Raw genomic sequence first — 24183 nt, forward strand, 5'->3', positions numbered from 1 at the left:
TTTGGCGTTTCTACATCCGCTTAAAACAAGCTAGATGGAATATGATAGTAGTTCCTACTATAATGCTGTAGTTTAACGGCACTCGATGATAACATTCTACAGACGTCGACCAATTTCGCCGACTTCTGTTAGAATGGCGTACAGTGATAAGCTCCGTAAAGCACTTGGACCAGATCGATATTGGTACCTTGGTACGAAAGTCTTTGAGTGCTTGGTGCGCATACCCCGTAGAGCCTTAGTCCGTATTGATTAGAAGACCGAAAATCGATATGTTTCAAGACTGTTTCTTAGGTTCCTATAGGTGACGAGAACAGCACAGTGAGAGTTAAAGAATAAAAGAAGCTCACCCTCTTTTATTCTCTTTCTCACTCCATCTCTCTTTCTTTCACGTAATCTGCAGTCTGTCTGAGTTGGTGGAGAGTTCTGTAGCGCGGCATACATGATTATGTAGACACATGCGTGTGTATTAAACAAAAATCAAAACATCCCTTCAGTTTGATTCAACCCATTCAATTCATTTCGATTTGGCATTTACTTTCATTCAACAAGATTTACAACAAAGTACAAAGCATACATTACACAAATATTGTTTAATCATTTCTTAAGAAATTATAAGGACCATCAAGTGTGTAATAAACTGCTTATGCAATAACTTCTCCCAAGCACCCAAGACAACACAGACTTCCCAAAACAAACGAGGAACATATAATCAGGAACAAAAATACTCTACTATAGTATCATCTAAGCACACAGAGAGCTAAGAGCAGTGTCCAGAACAAGAAACTTTCTGTTCTGCCCTTGCCAATTCAAAATTATATTGTACATGTTCTTATTTGTACTCGTGTACGTCTATTATCACGTAATATCTACCTACCTGTGTATCTCTCTCTATGATATGTAAAATATGAATAGCCATGTGTCTTTTTGGGAGCTTCAAAAGTTTGGCAAATCAAAGGCATTTTTCTCAAAACATCTCAACAAGAGTGCATGACGTAGTAGTTCCCACTTTTTATTTCCAGCATCGCGGTGTGCACAATTTTAGCACACGATAGCAGTAATGGGTAACAGCGCCATCTAGCGTATGGGAGCGGTCAGTCAATGCGCAAGCTTATTCATCACCCGTCGTTGACTCCTGTATTTTCATGGCTTGTTGCTCACACCACACACTACCCTTGTATGATAGCAATTGCTCAATAAAGCAGCAACTCACTAACTAACCACAGATGAACGAGTTTATTTGAAATCGTTGGAATTTGGTTGCAGAAATGAAAATGTATGTTCTAATTAAGACATTAGAGCAAAAGTGGAAAATTTTGCTCGAGTAAAGTTTCGCGCTCAACCAGGTAAGATAAACTTCGCATGTTTTCAATTCCGCAGAATCAAAGGAGTAAATGGAAGTACACACGAGTAATAAGGGGCAAACTATTCCGGTGTTAGTTTCATGCCACGCAAAATGGGGATTTTTTTTTTTTTTGCTTTACTGATGATGACTGGAAAGGTTATTATGACGCAGATGATAATAAGTTATGAAGTGGAGCAACACATATACCGAGGTAAAATCGCAAAATTTCTTCTCTTTCTTAGAATCCTGTGGCATTTTGATATCTGTAAAGGGTGGATTCTTTAAAGTAGAAGAAGGTTTGAAAAGAGTGTGGGTCGGGTGAGAAATTGTGAGAAAAATCGAGGTGCGTTGTTTTTATATTTACTGTTTAATCCTGGCGGATTTTCTCCATGTCCATTCTCATTTGCACGTTTTGTAACGATTACGCTATGTCTGTAATATTTACAAAGACGTACCTCTTTTAGAGTGTTGAATGACTGTCTGATTTGGATTCTTTTTTCTTCTTTTCGGCTAGATTGTTCACACTGCATGCACAATCGGAGAATATTGTTAGTAGAAGTTGTGACTTTGCAGGGTTTTTTTCAGGAAAAAGGTGTATATTTTTTAATGTGTCATTTTCACCAAATCATCCGCAAAAGTTGGTGGTGAATTTTGAATGTGTTAGTGTAGGTTCGTGCACAACATCACTATGCAAGCTGAGCACATAAACAATATGATATTATAATCAACATGATGTAGAACTGCGCCTTTTAATTAGTAACGATACCACTTCCAACCTAACAACACTTGATTATTTTCTTTTGTCATGTTACTACCAAGAGTATAATTGTGGTCATTATTACCTTGCTCATTACGTTATTATCATTACTCTATCGAAAGTCATCTTATTATCATTATAGTTGCTATCATCATTAGTATTAGGGTTAGGAATAGCATCATGTATATTCCTACTAAATACCATACCTTGATTTGCACACGATGACGACACAAACATAAGGCCTACTCCATAATCGCTTCCGTTCTTACTGCGATATGATTGGCAGCGCCAAATGGTCGTCATCGCATTTAGACTATGTCGCAAAGTTACTGATTATGGGGCGTCGCTTTACTTGTTCCTATCTGCATGCAGTTGATTTGAAATAGAAGAAGAAGGGAGAAAAGAAACATTCTGGATATCTTGTTTAAAGGAGGCGCAATGCCCCAAACCCTCACTTTGTGTTATTTTGTAGTGTTCCATCTTTTCTGGCCACATTGAGTAACTCTAGTTGACCTCATAAACCCTAAATGCGACATGAATAAGAAATGCATCCGTAAAGTCCCATTGTTTATTATTTTTTTGTTTCCACTTCGCAGAAATAGTAAGAATATAATTCTGCAAGAGCTTACATCCTCCAGTCATTCAGCCGATGTGCCTTCTTGAAATGGCTTCGTTGAACTATTTGTTTGCAAACCAATCATTGGCCTGCAGATTTTTTTTTTCAACGTTAGAAACACGGTTCAGTCGCAACATGAACTAAAAATGGCGACAGCTATCATAATAGGTGACTTGCGTGGTATATACACGCTTCGAACATGCAGACTCGGGTATGTCGTGTAAACTGGTCTATGCACGTAAATCAAGGGGGCACTGGGCGGTCTGTAGACTTGGCACGCAGTAGAATGTTGTTTTGCTGGCCAGGGGTTTGCTTTCCTGACCTGTGCCTGACCTTCACGAATGTTCCGTATCGCATCTATGATTCATGATCAATGTGCATGGCGAAGGTTAGCGAGAAAGAAGAAACCCCATCCCGTGCGCCCCCCCCCCCTTCTCTCCCCACTCCACTCCCCCGTCCCATCGTGTGGTCCCCTAGCTTGGAACATTCGGACCGACCATGTCCTATCAATTTCGCAGAGATCGCAGATAAGACATTCATGTTTCTTTCGCTGACTCCCGTAAGTCCCCAGTGACAAGTTTTTAAAAGTTTTTCATTTGGGGCGCATCGTGGGCCGCTGCACCTCAGTGCAAATTAGTAGACACAGGCAATCGGGCAGTGTAAATGGCGATCTTTCCGCGACCGATTTCAGCGATCTGTGACGGCTGGGGTGTATCACCGTGTGTGATGGGGTAACCGTCAGGGTGTGTGACGAGTATACTGGCAGGGGGTGTGACGACGGACTCTTCTACCGCCTCCCGTGCACTTTGCTATGGTTGGGTCATAGTGGAAGTTATCTACACCTGGCATCCTAGACTAGTTTTTATGCACAGGGTTGCAACTGTACAGGTGCAGACGGAATCATATTCCCTTTGCCACTTTTATTCGATCGCCTTAACTCGTGGGGGAAAAAGAAAAAAAAAGCTTGTCTCTTGTGACGTGGGATAAAACGGGCAATTTACTGATTCGCAAATTGGATCTAGAGAGTGACAGAAACTATCGTTTTCATCTTGAGATCCAAAGTTGGCATTAATACACATGAGTAGAATCACACAAACAGAATTGTCATGGATGTGATTAAATTCGAAATTGATAACCTAGACAAATTTGCGGCTTTTTGAAAATTTTCACATTTCTTTTTCACAATTCGGTGACATTAGTTCATATGCTCTAAATGGGACAACTCTTCACTAAACTGTAAACGAATTATACACTGAATTTCCATGGGTCAGACGGTGATAGTTCATATTGGTAACCAGACATACCACGATATCATCTTTATGGGGAATAGCAATATTATGTTGGAAACATCGAGTAATTTTATTTATTTATCTGGTTTTTATTTATTTATTTATTTAGTTATTTAGTTATTTTTTTTTTTGGGGGGGGCAGGGAGTTTCGAGTGCGCCCAATATCTCACAGTCAGACATACTAGCAGGCATTAACATTTTTGATGTTATTATGTGCTGTGCATTTTATGCTTTTTCGATGCTGTGTAAAGGAGACATAAAAGAATTGAGAATCACATTGGTTAGTTCAACAAAGATGTCGTAATTACGTATTGTATAAGATATGATTTTCTGGCAAAAAAATACACAATATTGAAATAATTATGTTTAGAAATGTATTTCAAGATGAGAACGGTTTAATTCCCTATGATGGTTATATTTGTTTTTGATGATGTGTGTTTTACTTGTTTAGTGTTATTCTGTTAGCTCAATGCATTTCTTCCTGTGTTTCTTTAGCATTTTCAAGTAACAATGTGTAAATCGAACGTTTTGACAAATCAACACGGAAGTGTTTCTTTACGGGGCACACGTATGTGTTTATGTTTGTGTTACATGTGAGATACAGAGATCCGCATCTTAAAGGGGAATTCCGGACCACTTCAAGGGTTAGTCTGAAAAAAAAACAGTAAAATTTCCAAGCACTGCAATGAAAATTTGATCAAAATCTAATGAAAATTTAAGGCAGCAATAAAAGTTTATAAGTTTTGCTAAGTTTCACGAAGCAGTTCTCGAATAGTCAATATATGAATATGCAAATGCTGAAATAATGCTGTCCTCCTCTCACAAGTTGCAATATAATTTGTAAATGGAATTTAAATTCTTTTTATAGTTTTGCGTTCAAATACAATCATGATCCAGTCTCAAGTCCTGATACATCTGACTGATCATTGTTTTGAAGTTATTCAACCAGGAATATTAATATGTTGAACACTTTTACGACAGAAAAATTGAATTGTCATATTTTTTGATGGGTACATGATCAAAAGAAAATTGTGAGGTGATGACACTATGACCTCATTTACATTACCTATATGTCAGCTGTTCAAGGACTGTTCCTTGAAATTTAAAGTTAATCTTTAAAGGATTGGGCTTTTAACTTTTTGCAAGGTACCAAGAAACCACTTATGAAATGGTACAGAGCATAACATTCTAAGCGGAATTCAAAGTTTATTAGATGAAAATTGGTTTTGAAATGATTGAGACGTCCAAAAACAACGTAAAACAAAGCGATCCTATAATGAAAGGTGGGTCCCACCTTTTGTTAGGATTGCGCTGTTTTGGATATCTCAGCCATTTCAAACCCAATTTTCATCAAATAAACGTTGAATCCCTCTTTGAATTACATGCTCTTTCTTATTTCATAAGAGGTTTTTCATTATCTCACGAAAGAGTGTTGGAAACCTGAAGTTAGGTCTTGACTAAAACTATACAATCCCTTTAATCTATTGAATATGGCCAGAAAGCAGTCTTAAACAAGGATTGATATAGATAACACCAAAGAGCCGTATGCATCCTTTGTTGATTTAATTTTGCAGACAGTCGAAGGTTAATCCTCTTCTGGTATAGTTAAACAAACATTTTTTTCGAATAAAAAAAAACTGACTGCTTTGATACAATCAGTGGTAAGGATGCATGGTCTCTAATAGGTTTCGCAGTTCATTGTAACCGTCTGGCGTTCTTCATGTACTGTATACTGTTTACATGCGTATGCCTTTTTCGGGAGTACGTTAATAGGAGGGCAGCGGAGTATGAATTCTCGTCCCGTTTCTCGCTCGGGCACCCGAGCGTCGTATGCAAAACAATTTAAGTTTCCAGTTCAGTGTTACGTCCGCCCTTGATTCACTTCGTTGTGGTGATATTGAAGAGTCAGTTGGCACTCCTTCCATCGTGTAATGGTAGAAGAAAATATCGGACAATTTATTCTAGTCTTCCGCTTGATATCACTCACACCAGTATAGACTGGTGCAGTTTTAATCAGTTACGGTGCACTCGATTTTTAGTTTATTCAAAATTTCTTTGTATTTATCTCGTTTGCTGAGGAAATATAAATGATGCACGTTATACAGGGTGGGTAATTTTACTAACGCCCGACCAAGTTTGTGCACTAGTTGTTTTATTAAATACATATAGTGAATATGATCCGATTTACACGGAAGCCACGTTCGATGTTTTTCAAGCCAGCACCGGCTCCAAGCTAATGAAACCGCACATATTAACAATATTGTAATGCATTTTTGATACACAGGCAATGCAACTGATCGCAGACAAGCGGTCGGTAATGCTTGTCATCGATATACTAATAACCGGTGAAAAGTAATCGGCTGAGAATGATGAGGGCGTTAAGTTGTCACTAAACCCATAGGCCTAAATTCACGAAGGTGGTACAAATGAAACCATGATTTAAGCCATGGGACAAAAACCATGGAACGCCAAGTGACGCACGGAATATTTCGTTACGAAATTGGTCATTTCGTCGACTAAATGACCGTTTCGTTAACGAAATTATCATTTCGTGGACGAAATGTTCATTTAGTTGCAAAATGTTGTCATTTCGTTACAAAATAATCATTTCATTTACGAAATGACTGATTTCGTAACGAAATATTCCATGCGACACTTGGCGCTCCATGGTTTTTGTCTATGGTTTAAACCACGGTCTCATTTGTACCACCTTCGTGAATTCGGGCCATAGTGTTCGAGACATTAAAGCCCTTCTCATTCTCAACAGACGGGTTGGTCTTTTGGAAACATAAAAGAAAGACTGGACACGTGCATAGCTCTCAACCAATCATTTTAGTAGGATTCACATAACTATTTTATACTTATAGTGCAAACTTAAATCTCGCTCTCAGACACACACGCAAAATGTGTGACGTCACATGCAAACAAGCACAACACATGCACAACCAACCGAATAGAAAACATGCCCAACACAAACAACCAATATACACAGACACACGGACGTACACCTATGTACGCACATACGCATACGTACAAGCATAAACAAGACTCACAATCGCTGCTAAATCAGTGATAGTGTACAGGTCAAACGTCTGTCTGTAGAGATAGCTATTTTAATGAAGGGAACAAAGTCGTTTCCTTCTTTGCAAATTGAAAGTCAAAACCGAGCTGTCGGAAGTCCTGGCCCTGTATTCGCGTTCTCAGGGGAATAAGATAAGAATTAAAAGCAAAGCAAAACAAACACAAAACAATGTAAGACTGAGGTAATGTGAAATGCATCCGTGGCGAATGAACGACTAAAAATTATAATTTTTCGTATATCATTTTGCAAGGGTAGCATTTATCTAGTATTACCTATATGTAGTTGCATGGTTCCTATCGTCCTTTCTGTCTATCTCTTCACAAACAAACGCACACACCCACACCACACACACACGCACACACACACACATACACACACACGCACACACACACACATACACACACACGCACACACAACTGTTACAGTCGTTAATTCGTCTACGTTATTGCCAGAGTGAAGGTGTATGGAAGTGTGAGGATATGTGTATGGAGAACGTACACTGTATAAACTTTTTAATGCCACCATAGGTGGGAAATTAACTTTTATCCAATCTCTCTACTGCACTGCGCTCTCACTGAACACTAAAAAACGAATAGAGGAACAAGACTAGCAAAAACGTATTCAGAAGAATATTCCATAAACCTTTGGAGCCATTTTATTTGCCAACAATTAATGCTTTGTATAAACAAGCACGAAGAAAAAAAAAACACGAAAGAATAAAATGGAAATATTTTCTTTGACAATCACAAGACAAAGTATAACTTACAAAAACGGTGTTGATTGAAGCTATGGATGAAACAAACAAACAGAAAAAAAAATCAGTATATCTCGGAGCAATGTCGAAGCTGTTTGCGATATATATATCATACAATCGTGATAAAGAGTTAAGTCAAACATGAGCCTTTTAAGGCCAAACTACAGGACAAGACTAAACGGTACGGATAAAAGGGTCATACCCCGCGTTCAATGCTCAGTGTATAAACAAAGACAGGAAATCCCTATTTCACTCGTATAAAAGGTCAATCAGTTTATCATTACTACGAAAAATTCACCAAACGCTGCACGCCAAACATTACCGGCTCATACGAGTAATGCACAACGTAGCTTGCACAACAGGTGTGACAAACACAAACAAATTATCCTTCGGTATACTGTATTTCCCGTGCTGCACCGATGCACAGAAGCTGTTGTACTTGAAACCAAGTTACAAAACGCTGTTTTTAACAGCAGTAAAAACTTTGGACAAAATCCACTCAAATCACTCTTACTGTGTGTTCCTCATGCACCAGACAATGCCAGAATGACTCTCGGGCATGAACCACTTCTTTTTTGTTTAATGTCAATTTTGGAATTTTAGAACAAAAAATATGAAAAGCGATGCGTTAAACTTCAAAATGTTAAATATCTCTCTTTCCTCTTTCTTATCATCTAAGACTGAAAAGGTAGAGAACATCACTTATACATTACATGATAAGAATACTCCACGAAATATTGATTATGAAGGAAACATTGATTATTGGTCGGACATCATAAAGGCCCAAGCGGCCATACCAAGAAACGTATACACCAACTCTTCCCACAAGTTCATATAATCTTTACACAAAAAAAAGTTATAAAATCAACGTGATACATAATGTATTGGTCATTATCGTTATCATGATATTGACCATCTCGATCAATGGTCAGCGGAGTGATTTAACAAGTCAAATTTCGACGGAAACTCCACGAGGGGTCAAACTAGTGCAAAGAGAGCTTCGGGAGTCAACGTGTAGTCCAACACGGTTTATCAAGACTTTTGGTGTTGGCAGCTGCAAACAGACACAGTATTACAAAGAAGAGGACGACCGTAGTATTATTATCGGCAGCCGATGCGATGAAAACGATTTTAAAAAAGTATTATTTTTATTTTCGCGGGGTGTATCACGGGCAGGCGGGCGAAATGAAGAGGCTCACAGCTTGCTAATAATCATGCGAGCCGGAAATATCCGTGACAATTTGAATACCATTGAGAAACTGACGCGCTTGTTGGCATCTTGGCCGTTTGATATAGTGTTTGAAAGACAACAAGAATCATGCGCCACACCCGTGATTGACTGACACACCCTCACCTCCCCCTCCCCCATATCCCCCACCTATTTTCATGGTGGTATAGGCCCAAGTGGTTTGGGCCCCTCAATCAAAGTGCGTTCCCCTTCACATCTTCCATAGACGCGTCTTCTTGTTTGGGCAGTGTATGATGGGGGATTACAAGGTATCGTCTAAAGTGTGCATTTCCGCTCATTTTATACCAATAATTGGTCAATGAGATGCAACTATGCGTGATTTTCACCACATTATTCATTCACTAATCCCGACTCCCGAGAATATCAGAAAATAACAATGATTACTTGTATTCGCAGTATTCGACGAGACACATTACTCGCCGTGGATGAGCGGAAAGTATTCTGCTCTCCGAGTTACATATTCACAGACACCACTTAAAAAGAATTTCGTTTAAAATGTCCACTTTCCAGTAAAACGCATTGATTAAAAAAAGATGATAAATTAAATCGTTCCAACGACATTTCTCAATAATCACAGGATATAACCAACAGACCGGACACACTTTATAACAACGATCTTTAACGCTTCACTACCGGGAAACTTGGAATAACGTTTAGAGGTCTTTTGCCTATTTCATGACGTTCGACTTTATAAGCCACAAAAAGAGAATGATAAAACAATGATTTAACTGTACCAAGCTTGACAAAGGCAAATCATGCGTGTGTGAACGAGGTTACTCCAGAGCTTGAAGCTGTACAGACACAACCCACGGCAAACTTGAATTTCATATCAATACACAAAACACACTTTATAGTTTTCTCTTCCCTTCGTTCACCTGTTCAACATTTGTTTTATAACTACATCACAGAGATTACTTCTAAACAGTCAAAATTTGATAAAAGATGAGAAGTAAGGAGCAGAGGTTTCAAGGTTGACCATTTCATTTTCCTAAATCCGTTCTATTTCTCTACCATGACTCAGCTGCAAATATTGAAGAACAACAAACAGCGCCCTCGCAGGACCGAACAAGAAGAAGAAGAAGAAGAAGAAAAAAAAGAATAATGACACGTGCTTGCATAAAGGATCTGGGATAATATAGGCCTACTGCTTACTAGCTGACGATGTAACAGAAACGTGTATCACTTATACTTTTTTTTTCAATTAGCTGAGAGCAATTAAAGAAATTTTCAAATTCAGTGGAGAAAGAAGAAAGAGTAGATATGGATCTACTCTGCATGTGTGAATAGTCATTACATGAAAATTGATCAGTGTAGACTGTCACATACACGAGCATCATCATACTATTTTCATAAGATTTTACCATGGCTTGACCATTCCTTAATATCATGTGGGTGAGTGTGTGTGTGTGTGTGTGTGTGTGTGTGTGTGTGTGTGTAATTACGTCAAGGAGAACGGCATCACGGGTTTAGCTACTGTATATGGAAGTAGCTGCTATGCTATTGAAACATTATACACTCCCGCATGTAAAGGTAAAAAACAAAACAAAAACGATAGTAATAACCGCCTACAATAAGTTTATGTAAATTGTCTTGCCGACCAATGAAATGACAGTGAAACTTCAAAAAGATGGTAGGAAAGTAATGATGCTCGATAAAAGATAATTATTAAGATCTTTTTAACCGTAGTTTGGCAAAAATGATTAAAAAAGATAGTGACTTTTTCTCTCTCTCTAAAAGCGTTGTTAAACTTTGATTGAAAAAGTTGGTCCTGTATTTCGCAGTTTATACGCAGTGTTTCTCACAGACTTAAAGATATATCATAAGTTCGCATTTCTTTTTTTGTCATACAAAGCCACCCACTTGCAAGACGGGGTGAGGAAAAGGGGTCGGGTGGGTGAATAAAAGGGAGCAATGAACACCTTAATGACCTATTCTCCTTGCTGTTTGTGACGATGAAAATATCTAGAGAAGTGAGATAATGATGCGACGATGCACTGCGAAGATGAGGATTTCAACAAAAGGGGCGTGACCTTAGTGACGATATTCGATACAAACATGCATAGACGAGGGTGACCAGCGGCGCCCCTGAGCACGTCGCTGCGATACTTCGCCGAAGAGCGGCGGGAGAAAAGCCAACATTCCGGCATCTTCTACAAGTGTCTTCATTTGCTGGATGCTTGGCTTCTCAGAGCAAGTAACTGATGATGGTTGGTAAGAATGCATCGAAAGGGAGAGGAGGATGAAGAAGATTAAGAAGAAGAAAAAAGAAAATAAAAGAAAAGGAGAATAATGATAAAAAAAATTAACGTAAGGATGACATGAAATAATAAAGCCTCAAATATTACAGTAAATCAGAGTCCGGGTACTTGTTCTACGATTACAACAGCTGCCTCCATATACATCTCGATACAGGTGCATGTCGGGAGTTTAAGTCACGGATGTCAACGGTGGATTTCGCTGATGATCTTTGATTCTCATCAGTTGAAACTGAGGAAAGGGAGTCCCCTTTTATCCTCTCAAATGTCATGGCGAATGACATCACTCTGCCTGTATGCCTGATGTCAAAAACTTTGGAGGAATCTCATTCCACTATTAACCAGCGCATCAACCCTCGAGGACTAGTGGAAAGTGTCAGATATTGACACGATGAAGCAGGTGCCACAATCTCTTGGGAAAGCAAACAAACGAACGAACAAACAAACAAACAAACAAACTTACTAACTTAGTATACTAACTAATAATAGAATGGTCCTAAAACTAATAAAAACGTAGTGTTGGTGTTTCTATACCCCCTGTTGCAGCATTCTGATGGCAATTTCTGACAGGTCAGAATGAAACGGCGTTGAATCCTGTGGCTGATTGGAACTGCACCACTAGCAGGGGTAATTTGATGGACGTTTCAGAACTATACGAGGGAGCCCAACCACCCGAGACAAAATATGGAGCTGTTTTCCACAGAGGTGATGCAACAAATCACGAGCATAATTATGTTGGTTACTCTTACACATTTTGCATAATTTGGTACATTTTTTCATAGTGTTAATCATGAGAGACAGAGCCAGTGAACTTAAAAAGTCCTTCCCAAAGTGTGCTGGGGCTGGTACAACATGGCAAATTATCAAAGTTGGAAACTTGCCGCCAAGAACCAAGTTTGGTGCCATCCGAACGGACACAGTATAGGACACTTTGATTTTGGCGCTGGTAATTCGAGTAGCTGGTGAAATATAGACCTGCGCGTTATCAATGAGCATCATGCACGCACTCCCTCAAAGGCTCTAACAATCATTTTACATTCTTCTGACTAGAACCATGTAATAATCCCGTCTCATAAACCCACTCACACACATGCTCAGGTCTTCGGGAATTCATGTTTACAGACATCCATGAAAGTTACGTCGTTACATTCACTAATAGTCTTCAAATCTGATACTCTCACTGTGGCAAGGTTTCTTGGACCTTCAACATGCTCCACTAAAAGCTCTGGAAGTAAACTGAAATACAGGAGCGGAAAAGGAAGAAACACAACGGACACACACGAAAATACATTTCTGTGGACAGGCCCTCCTCGTGAGGGGATACAACGGCAAACACAGCATGGTAAGCATTTTGCTTTGTCCCCCTGTTATAACTTTGACCAGGTTGTAGCTTGAAAATGTGAACGGGAAAAGTGTCAGCTGCTATATAGTACACGGGGAAGAGGGATGACGGGTATTTTGTCTTATCTCCTATACACAAAAAGTACAACTATTTCAGATAATAGTATATAACTACAGATTGTAATGATACACCAACATAAACAACAGGTATGGACTGTTTGCATGCAAATCAACAAACAAAACAAGACTATGGTATTGACATACATATACTCAGCTACTAGAATGGAATCCACTTTATAATATTGGTAACCCCTTTCACCTTCTTAAAAAGTTCCTTGGAAAAATAACTCATAACATAGACTGAAATAGTTAAACAGGTATGCTGCAGGTCTGATAAATAATAACACCGATTTCTGGCAACATCTTTATCAAAATCAATGAAATAAAACATACATTTCCATAAGAATACTGTGGTATAAATATATAGCCATGTATATCAATATGCTGACTAGATATTTTATTCGTTCAGACAAATATGAATTGATGGTTGTCGTGGCAACCAAACATAACACAACAGTTTGTTCCAAATTGTGTCAACTAGACTCTACAATCCATTGTAACCACATCTATTTCAGTGACTTTTTGTATAGATATTTCAAGAATAATCAACAAGTGTGCTTTGTGTATTATCTTTTGAAATATGTACATCCATTTGTATTTTTTGCTTCGTAATGCAATCATATACAACACACTCCTACTTGAATTCACACAAACGACAGCATTTCTCCCTGTGCTCATTTCATCACAAGTTTTGTGTCTTTTTTTGTCTTTTCTCCATCATTGTCAGCCACACTTACTCTGCATGATTTGCTCATGTATACAAATACATGCATAGTGCTCTGGTCAACACTTTTGAGCATGAGTTTCTTTTTTTTTTAAATTTGTGTGTATGTGTGGCCTGTCTTGGTCAGTAAATGCACACACACAAACTTTGACAGCTGACCAGATAACAACAGAAGAGGGCGACATGTATGAAGAATATCCAATCTTTTCTATCCATAAAGCATTGAACACTTTGGATCTTGTGGAGATGTTTTGATTAAACCTGAAGTTATCTTCCTTTTTTCACAGTTTAATGAACTGTCAGAGAGAAGTATCCAAGAACTGGTGTTGAAGGTTTATGTGTTGTTGTTTTTTCCTTCTGTCTTTCACTCTATGTGCTTCTGTGTATGATAATATGTTGTCACTGAGGCTTGGGGTGCTATTTACATCTCACCTGGATCCCGCTTTTGAACATCACACAACCAATCATCAAACCGTAGATAGAAAACTACATTTATATATAAATTCCTCCTCTGTAGTTCTACCTACAAATTCACTTTGTACAATATTCACCCAAAACTCGGACACAAATTTCTTCACATCAACAACAAAAAAAGATGCTCTAGTAAAACAATCAATCCCAAGTGAGAAAAAAGTAGTAACATTTATCCTAATGTAAATTGGTTCCACTACATTTGTGTAAACTTAATTCTAGTCTTACCTACACTTCTAAAGAGAGCTTAAAAAAACAGAAAACTTATGGGAATCATCTATGAGGTTTTCTCACCACCTTGAATAAAACCTAGTAAAAAGTATACATATCAAAGACTGATCATGACAAAACAAGCAAACCTTGACCATCCCATCCCGCAAATCATCTCACAATAGTTCTCCTCGATTCAGCATTAAAAAAAAAAAGATAATAAAAAGTGACAAAATAGTGATATTGCACAAGTTAAAGTCTCTCAAAGAGTTGTCGATCTTCCAGCGTTATGCAATCGAGACCAAGAAGCAAAGTGAGAGTACTGCCGGTCAAAAATCGGCCACTGAAGCTATCACAAACTCTCACACTTGAAAAGTACAAAGCTCTACGTTGAAGTTGACCACTAGAAAACAAAAAACCAAGCGATTGATTACAAAGTGCAGCTTAAAACTCTTGTATATAGCATTCAGCAGCATTAAAGCAGAATCATGTGTTTTTCAAACACAAAGGTATCACCAAAATAAAAAAGAAAAAAGAAATACCAGGAACTTCACAATCTTTTCACTCTTCTTCAGTATTGAATAGCAACAACTCCAAGCTATTCCTGACAAGAAAAAACAAAAACAAAAAAACACCTTTATATAACGGCTGTTTTCACACACTAGATGTCCGTTTGATACCGCTACGGACCACCAACAGTTTAATACTTCACTCAGCATAGCGTCACTTACATTCAGTTATAATTTGGACCAGTCGATGGCAGTGCTATCATTATATGAAGATGCCTTACTCATTCACAACGTAATCTGAAATTCGTACATCTCTAGAAACAAATGCTGTACAGTAACTACTTGTCTCTTTTGTTCTACCTTCAGCTGTTCCCTCCGTCACCTCACAGCAGGTTGCATTTAGGCTCGTCAAACATCTTCAGAAAGTCACATACAGTCTCGGTCAAGAGTGATCCAAATGCTAAGACCGACACGTAACACCAAACTTTTAGCTAACTTGAGATTAGTTATGACACTGACAATGGTGTTGAACCCACACAGTACAAGATTTGAGGAGCATGACCCCCGTATTCAGGGTTTTTCACACCAACAATTGGGAAATACATGATATCTCCTGAACCCAATAATTGTGCAACTGCCAGTAATCATGTTTACTTTCTGCCACTCTGACACTCAAAAGCTTCTACTGCTGAGCCAATAAATGGTCCATTATAGTCACCATATCACTTTATACACATGTTAGTTCTTTGTATTACTTCCCCAAAACATTACATCCTTAGGTTTCCACTGGATCCATAATACTCTTAGCAAAACACTTCTAGAAGAGAAGTTTGGACTTCTTTTTTTTTTTCCTTAAAAAATTCCATTCAAGATAACTTTCATGGAATACACTATAGGAAATCCTTGAATCTTTCTCATGTAATTTCATCCTGGCCCACATTTCATTTGACTTTTTTTAAAAAGAATTTATTGATATTCTTTGATCCTTTCTGGCACTTAGTAAAACTCCTAGAACTTCTCTGTTTCTCAAGGAATGATTGGTCACCGATTATTCACCATGGGCAAATACAATGTAATGCCAGTAATGAGTGTAGGCACATTTGAAGTTTATTTCAGTCACATTTTATATGATTTCATCATGCGTTGAAAATCTACTAAAAATACTGAGCCCTGAATTCCACGTTGGACTTCACCAATTTGAAATTGAAGAAACAACAACAAATACTGTGGAAAACTCTTTTTTTTTCTCTTACAAATAATTGTGCTGTTTGTTTCTGTTTCACTTTCACTCAGTTGCAATGTAATTATCAGTATTGGATAGCAGTGGAATGCTAACTTTCATGCTAAGAGTAACACAACTTTTGTGTTTTTGGCATTACAGAGCTCAATTTCAGAAAATTACATTCAAATTATGACAATGTTAGCGTTGATATTGAATGAGCCTATACTACATTTGATATGTGGCTTCTCCGTGTGTTCTGCACTAAAATTTTGTTAACATGTAAGAGATAAGAGTATATTCAGAAGTGTCTGGATCCACAGATTTGTAATCCCACTACATCAGCAAAAATTTCACCCACTGGACTCTTAAAATCTTTTGTGAGAACCACATAACACTAAGACAAAAATATTTTATTCAGCATACATTATTCATTATGAGCAGCATATTAAAAGATAACAGCATAATGTTAAAAGATAAAATTTCAGTTAACTCGAAGCTGCAAGTTGGATGTATGTCCTCAGCATTTGTCATGGAACTCAGATGCAGCAACAACGTACTTTAAATCTCTTGATAAAGGTTTGATTCTCCTTGAATTTATATTTGGCAAAAAAACTCTCAGAGTTCTTTAAGAAGCAGCAATTACTGTGAAGTGAACATGTACACATACATAAACCTGTGGGCCACATGCGTTGATGTGTATTACATCTACAGGTTTGGTATGATAGTGACTTAGATTATGCAGCAAATGTTTTCAATGAAATCTTAGCCTTCCCCTGTGTATTTTGTAGGCTGAAATCTACCCTCTGTACGGCACACGTAACATTTCAGAATAGTCTGAACAATGACAAGGAATATTTCAAGTAAGTATATCATTTCAACTGCCAATACAAAAGAAATAAGAACAATGGTTTAATTAGCATTTCAGTTATCCTTACGCACTTGTAAGCTCCCTCCCCCCAGCTCCTTACAAGCCATGTCAACTGCTTCAGATTGTGAATATTTCATTTCTGTTAATATAATGGTTAGAAAAGACATGGATAGCTGTAACACATATAGTTAACATCCTACAATATAAACCGACTTGCCTGTTTGTGAATGAAGACAGAAACCAGCTGAAGAGATATCATTGTGGGCATTAGAGTGACAATTTGATCACCACTATCCAAGTTGATAAAATGCTGATAAAATACAGTAAATGGTGGATATTGGACATTTACAAGTCGACTAGACAGACACCTTCACTCCTGCGAGTGGTAGACGGGAATCAGCTGCAAGGAAGATTCAGCTACGATTAGCTGCTCTCATTCAAGACAGGCAAGTCTTAGGGGGTTCTCTGATTAAAGTGATGACCCCCCGCGTCACTTTGATAAACTGGGCATGTTTGCCTTGTAGCTATACATGCGCCCTCCAACTGCCTCCGGGCGCGGTGCGAGGCCCTTGATGGCACCCCAGTGCTCTTTCTTCATGTGCTTCTCCAGGGTGCTGTAGACGGAAAAGGGCATGTTGCATACCTCACACTTGAAGACTTCCTTGGCGCCATGGCCGTGGGTCTTCATGTGACGAGTGAGCTTGCTGCTCTGGGCGCACGCATACGAGCACAGCTGACATTTGTACGGCTTCTCGCCGGTGTGAGAGCGCCTGTGCACGGTCAAGTTGCTGCAGTTCTTGAACTGCTTGCCGCAAAATTCACAGGTGTCGTTGCGCCTCTCGTTGGTCTTGTGCGGCTTCATCCTGGCTGGAGGGTTGTTGTAGGGCAGCATGGCACTGGATGGCATTCCGCCATTAGAGTCCATGATCCTTCTGTGACTGAAGAATGCAGCGTGGCCCCCATTGGGGGTTCCAAGCGGGCTTGCATCAGAGCGGACGGGTGATGTTATGAGTGGTTCTCGCGGAATCGTTAGATGATTAGGTGGCCATGGCGTCAGTGGTGACGGAGGTTCCATCTTTATGCGATTTGTCACAAGCTCCAAATCTGACATTGCACTGCGCTCACCCAAAACATGTGGTACTGGATGGCTGTGTGGTGGCATTTCATGTCGTAGCTGTAGCCGCGCCAGGAGATTAGACTCCACAGGGCTATGGTGGTCTAGTGGTCGAGAAGGAGGTCGACTGTGAGAATTGCCTGGATGATGGTTTTCAGGTGATGACACCCCACTTGATGGGTGAAGCTTGACAGAAAAGTGGCTACGCTCTGCTATGGCTTGCTTGAATGCTTCGCTGTACTGCTGGATCTCGTCCAATCCAGAATTTTTCATCATTTCACTCAAGAGAGATGATGAGTGAGGATGGGGATCTTTTGGACTCTGTCTATTGGGGCTCTTAATCAGCTCTGTGTCACTGCTGGACAGTCGCCTATGCTTGGTCTTCTCTTCATCTTCAGACTCCCTCTCGGACACTGACAATTTTGCCTCGCCTTTGGCCTCCTCGGGCTCCTCCTCCTCCTTCTCTTCTTTTGGCTTGATCTGGGTTGCCACCACCTCTTCTGGAAGTTCATCCTCAATTTCCTCTTCCTCTTCCTCCTCTTTCTCCTCGTCCTCCTCTTCTTCTTCTTCCATCTCCTCCTCCTCCTCTTCAGGTGAAGAGTTGTCACTGAGGCTCTTGCCATCGACCATGTTGATTGGTTGATTGTCTGGGCTTTCATCTTCGTTGCTGTTGGTGTCGTCTCTTTCATCTGAATCTGGAGCTGACCCAACAGTGGAGGGTGGTTTATTCATGTGGGTTTTCATATGACGCTTTAACTTGCTAGCTTGACTACAGGCGTGGTCACAGAGGTGGCATTTAAAGGGCTTTTCACCTGTGTGTGACCGCCTATGCACAATAAGGTTGCTCTGAAATTTAAAGGTCTTGCCGCAGAACTCGCATGACTTCCCCTTGGTCGAAAATGGTGTGAACCTTCGGGTTGGGTACCCTGGGTATGGCAGCCTTCTCTGCGGTGATAGCGGTGGGCTCGATGATGTACCAGCCAACTGCTTCAGACGCTTTGCTGCACTGGAGTCGGTTGACGGCTGATGTATTGGCGGTGGTGGTGGCGGCGGTGGTGGAGGAAATGGCATTTGCGGACTGTGGAAGTCTCCCACGCTGAGGGGAGATATATGCTGTGGTAGATCAGTGATGCGAGGTTCATGTGGCAGGGGATAGTCGCGCCGGTGCATGTGATTGATATGTGGGTACAGCCCCTCTCTGGTGGATGAATACAGGCGCTCCTGCAGACTTGGTTGGCGGGGAATGAAGACCGAGAACGGGGCGCCGCTATCCATGGTCAGCGAATGCTGGCTGTGCACTGGTATGGGCGCCAGCGGAGGGTGAATGATCTGGGGTAGACTCTGCTCAGAGGGCTTGGCCACCACCTGCTTGCTGCTGCTGGACGTGGTGCTACGCGGTGATGGAGAATCCGTCTGGCAGACCGACTCCACCGACATGGATCGGGAAGTCCTGGAGGCGGGCCGCTCCTCCTTCGGCGACTGGTAGATCTGCATGCCATGGTCTTCTTGGACATGCTTGAGCAGAGTTGCAGCATCCTCAAACAATCCTTTGCAAGACACACAGATGTATTTCTCAGCTGCTTGGGTTTCTGTGGCAAACAAAGAAAAAACAAATAAACAAATATACATCAATCCTTGGCACTTATAGGATTTCATAGATGCCTTTGACTGGCACAGACAAGTACAAACTCAAAACATGCAACTCAATGAAGTCATTGACTTTTTAAGAATTTCTAGAAAAGTTGGAATACTGAAGAGTGATGCAAATCAACTTTCTCCTTTTCACATTCTCTCATTCCTAGTACCCTCCAAAAGGACAGAAATCTAAACGAAGTATTACATTTTCTGAAGCACTAGTAATAGTGGTCTTCTTCAGCATCTCTTTTATTCCAGTTACAACAAAAAAAAAAACAAGAAGGAAAGGAGGAGAATAAAAGCCTGTCAAACAGGAGGCAACGATGTAATGAACTTGAAATCATAATCTTGTAGTGTTGCTGACTGATGGCTGCAGTTCATTGCATTTTATGCATTGGATGAAGCCATTAACATTTCGAGGGCTTATGTTCAGCTCCCTCATTTCTCTCTTGACTCTTGAAGAAGGCCACTTTTATTCATATTGTCATTAAGACATCTTGATCTGTTCAATAAATCAGACTGTAGTCTTCTCTTCCAGCCTCTGCATCCAAAGGTATTTTTGCAAAGTTTACTATGAGAAAATGTGAGACCCAAAAAGTTCAATCGGATGTCATGTATTTTATCATAACCAATAGTGATTATATTCATATGGTGGCTGTTTGGAGATATGCGGGGAGTGCTCAATCATTTTTCCCCCTAATTGCATACCTCATAAAAATGATACTCAAACCCGTACAGATCCTTTGAATGTCAATTAAGTAAAAACTTCATTACAAGTATTTGAAATAGTGAGAGATAGAAAATGGTCTACTCTGGCTTTTTGCACATGCAATCTGTTGTGATGTGAAGAAACAAATTAACTTATCGACTGCCAGAAGTGGTTTGGCATGCATCACCTTCAAAGGCAATTACCACATCTCAGAAGCAATTTGGTTGCAGCTAGCATCTTTTACCAGTGTCTAAATGTACTATGTATATCTCACAATGCAGAAGTGTATTATGTCATATCAACTTTGGGATAAGGATTTTGATACCACTGAAGCTATGCGATGCAATATCTGCAAGATCAGTGATTAATCTAAATCATGGTTTTGCAAATCCGCCAGGAAATGGATTGTTTGACATATACATAAATACAGTTTGTTTGTTTTTTCAGTATGTGAACATAGGGAAGACAAAAGTTCCGTACAATTTCTTTGAGTATTGTGTGACTATACTATCTTTTGATATATTCAAAATATGTATATTGTTTTTTTTTCTCAGCATTATGTTTTTACACTCCTATTCCTTGTTGAAAATGAAAATGAATGAAATGAGTGATCAATGCTGCCAAAGTAATCGATGTGAAAATATTCTATCAGTATGCAAAGATTACCAATAATGGCATGATTGGTTAATATTCACTCCAGGTAATTTGATCTCAATAGGCCCGTCTTCATCAGACTGAAGTTTCAATTTTCAATCGCGTACCACTACGGGCCGCCTCCAAGTTTTGCCACGGCCTCTTACGTGCTGTCACGTTTTGGTGCATTCACCCCCGTTTTATTATGGCCTACTAGGTTTCTCATCAGTACCTGACTGCCGTGGCGAATACTTTTACAATTAAAAAATCTGACACAGTGTCCACGGCAATCGAGGCATGTTATGTTTGCCCTTCCCGTTCCCCGTGTTGTTTCATATCCATCCAGTTTTGTCCATGAGCGCCTTAAATGTGATTGTGATTGTGATTGTCGTGGCCATTGGGAACTTGGTGTAAAATAATGTAGCATTACGGCAGCATGTGTTTCATAAACCAAGTCCTTGGGATATGAACATTTCTTGAAGGGGACAAGAAAACTGAGATGACATGGGGAAGAAAGATGTGTAGTACTGCAATGTCAGTTTGCAAACAGATTTCTCATTTGCACATGAAAGTGAAACTGACTCTTTCTTTTTGAAAGCCGACCCAGAAGCTGGCGTAGAAAAAAAGAAAAACGATATCTCACAATGAAGTTTTGATGACTCCAACAAAGCTTATGAGGTTAGAGTAGTCTTGTACATTTGTGATGAAAGTTGTTGTTGTTGTTTCTTTTTCCATTGCGAGGGAGCATGTTATTCCTTGCTGAATCTTAGGTCTATCTGCTGTTGTTGTTTTTTATTTTTTTAAATTTTTGAATGGCAAAGCTTGACAAATATGTACTATGAATGATGAAAAAAAGACAAGAAAAAAAAGACATTAATATCCCAGAGGCACTGAAATACACTTGAATATCATACAATTTTCGAGAAACTGCATAAAACTCTCAAATTTTGTGAGGAACCAAGATTAACAAAAGTAAAATACATGCAAAACTATTTGTCTGAATAGAGCATTATGTGCCAGGGGCGATTTGCAAAAATTTCATTCTCCGAAAAATGCCATCGGCTCCACTTCACGAAAGTTTCATGCGACAAGTGTCTTTGGTATTATAGTAGATACGATTTATGACCATATAGTCGTATAGCCATATAGCCATATCACAGTACGGACAGTTGTTTTGCCTGACAGGCCTCAGATGACAAAGTGTAAAGCAGCCACACCTTTCAATCAGCTTTTGATAGACCACAGAGCTTAAATGAGTGATGTAGGCCTCTTCATACATCATTGTTCACACCTCGCTTGCATGCCTTGCACATTACAAAACCTTTGTGCATGACAAAATGTTTAGAGCGATGTTGGTACCAGAGATGATGAACAATGCATTATGTTGCTAGTGTCTGCATATCTATCTACTTTTCTATCCATCTATTCATCTATCTATCTATCTATCTATCTATCTATCTATCTATATGTTTTTATCATTCTATTAATCTTTCTATTTCTCTGTGTAAGCATCATATATATATATATATATATATATATATGTGAGTGTGTGTGTGTGTGTGTGTAAATTTGAGAGAGCGAGAGAGAGAGAGAGAGAGAGATAGGTATAGAGATATATAGGTATTAATGATACAAAAGAAAAATAGATTCATAATAGGATATATGATCACAGCTGCTTTGTGTCACTCTATATGATGCTATGCTATTCTCATCACAGTATCATAAACCCAACCTACATCTCATCTCAGGGCGATGAATAAAGAGGGTTCACAATTCCAGATTGACCAATACTTAGATTCACGGGTGACCGGTCAGAGAGTGTGCTGGAAAAGCATTTAAATGACTAGAATCTGACAAGTAAGCCCTTACACGAAATGAAGGGTGAGGTCACAAAAGGCCAGGGGTGCACTTATTTTCAGAACAACTCATTGTAGTAGCACAAATGAGAGAGAAATGGGGTTGAAAATCGTTTGGTCAGTACTGACCACTGGTAATCTCATTTGGCCTTTGCCAGTTGGCCTGCCAGAATACCAGAATAACTGGACAGTGTGTCATCCATTAATACGGTTATTCATAGCTAAGATGAACTAATTTACACATCACGATGCATCTTGGATGGCTTTAAAATCAACTGACTTATTCCATACTAATATATCAAAGTAAAAATTATCAATTATTAATACACTGATAGGGTGACTATTGGAGCTGTCTATTCCTGATTTTGAAATGCTCTTTAAAAAAACTGACATTTTCTAATTTATGAGTCCAGTTGTTGAAGTGTCGCTTTGATCATGAAAGTACAAGTGTCCACTAGAATATGTGTCTCCATAGCTCTTGCCTCTACTTTGCAAGTATACTAATCAAGGAATGTGTGGTTCACGCAGTGCACCACTCTGCAGTGGTGGCATTGCCAAGGTACACGGAATGAGCAGTCTTAACACTGTGGGAGTGTTACCCGTGATGTCATGTACAAAACGTTATTAATTAAAACATGGAAGGGGCAGAATGAATTTTCCAGAATAATGAGATTGTTACATGAATGCATGTCAACCCGCATAATCCACAAGCCATGTTCACTTTACAGAACACATCTGCAGCACATTACCAGCTTGTTGCCTAGGTTACAGAAGGGTAGCTGGGATGCTTATACCATCGCATTGAATAATTGCTCCTAAAATGAGCTTGCTACTAAAAAACGATGGAGAACTAACTAACAGTTGTGTGAAGTCTACTACCCTTTCAACTCCGTGCATATCCATGTAAGAAAAACACATGTACACACACACACACACACACACACACACACACACACACACACACACACACACACTCACACTCACAAACAAAAAAAGATCATATGAACAGGCTTTGAATGTACACAAAGGCAGGATGTAAGCTTGATTTTGGGCTATATCCAAATCTATTGTACTCGTGCATTTGCTGGGATGACCGACCATAACTGGGGGGCAGGAGTCGGAACAATACACACACCTTGTGAATACCATCAACAGAATTTCAGGGTTAGTGAGGCAGAAGAAAAGCCCTATGATTGAACTCCACGCAACTTTTGAGCCAGATCAAATCAAAACTTCAAAACTGGGCATTTGAGTTGCCCATAAACACCCCCATTCCACCACCATTGTCTGGGCTTGCCTAGTCTTCCATTACCCCGTTGAAGACAAGTCCCCCCCCCCCCCCCCATACTGGGGCCGGTGTCTAGGGAAAATGTGTCTTCTAGCAAAATCAGTCCATCCTCAATGGGTTAATAGCTTTCTCCCCCTAT

General features: G+C 39.5%; 1 protein-coding gene across 1 annotated transcript in view; it reads right to left on the minus strand.

Annotated features, from left to right (window-relative positions):
• Positions 1 to 16626: 16626 nt before the first annotated feature.
• LOC139745409 (B-cell lymphoma/leukemia 11A-like) overlaps positions 16627 to 24183 on the minus strand; it is a 63878-nt gene continuing 56321 nt past the window's right edge. The window contains exon 2 of the mRNA XM_071655800.1: positions 16627 to 19512. Within this exon, the coding sequence (XP_071511901.1) occupies positions 17300 to 19512 (2213 nt within the window). The 3' untranslated portion in view covers positions 16627 to 17299. The remainder of the gene's footprint in view (positions 19513 to 24183) is intronic.

Source organism: Diadema antillarum, unplaced genomic scaffold (genome assembly GCF_040938485.1).
Source record: "Diadema antillarum isolate AM-2024a unplaced genomic scaffold, OU_Dant_1.0 seq00001264_RagTag, whole genome shotgun sequence".
NCBI classification, from domain to species: Eukaryota; Metazoa; Echinodermata; class Echinoidea; order Diadematoida; family Diadematidae; genus Diadema; species Diadema antillarum.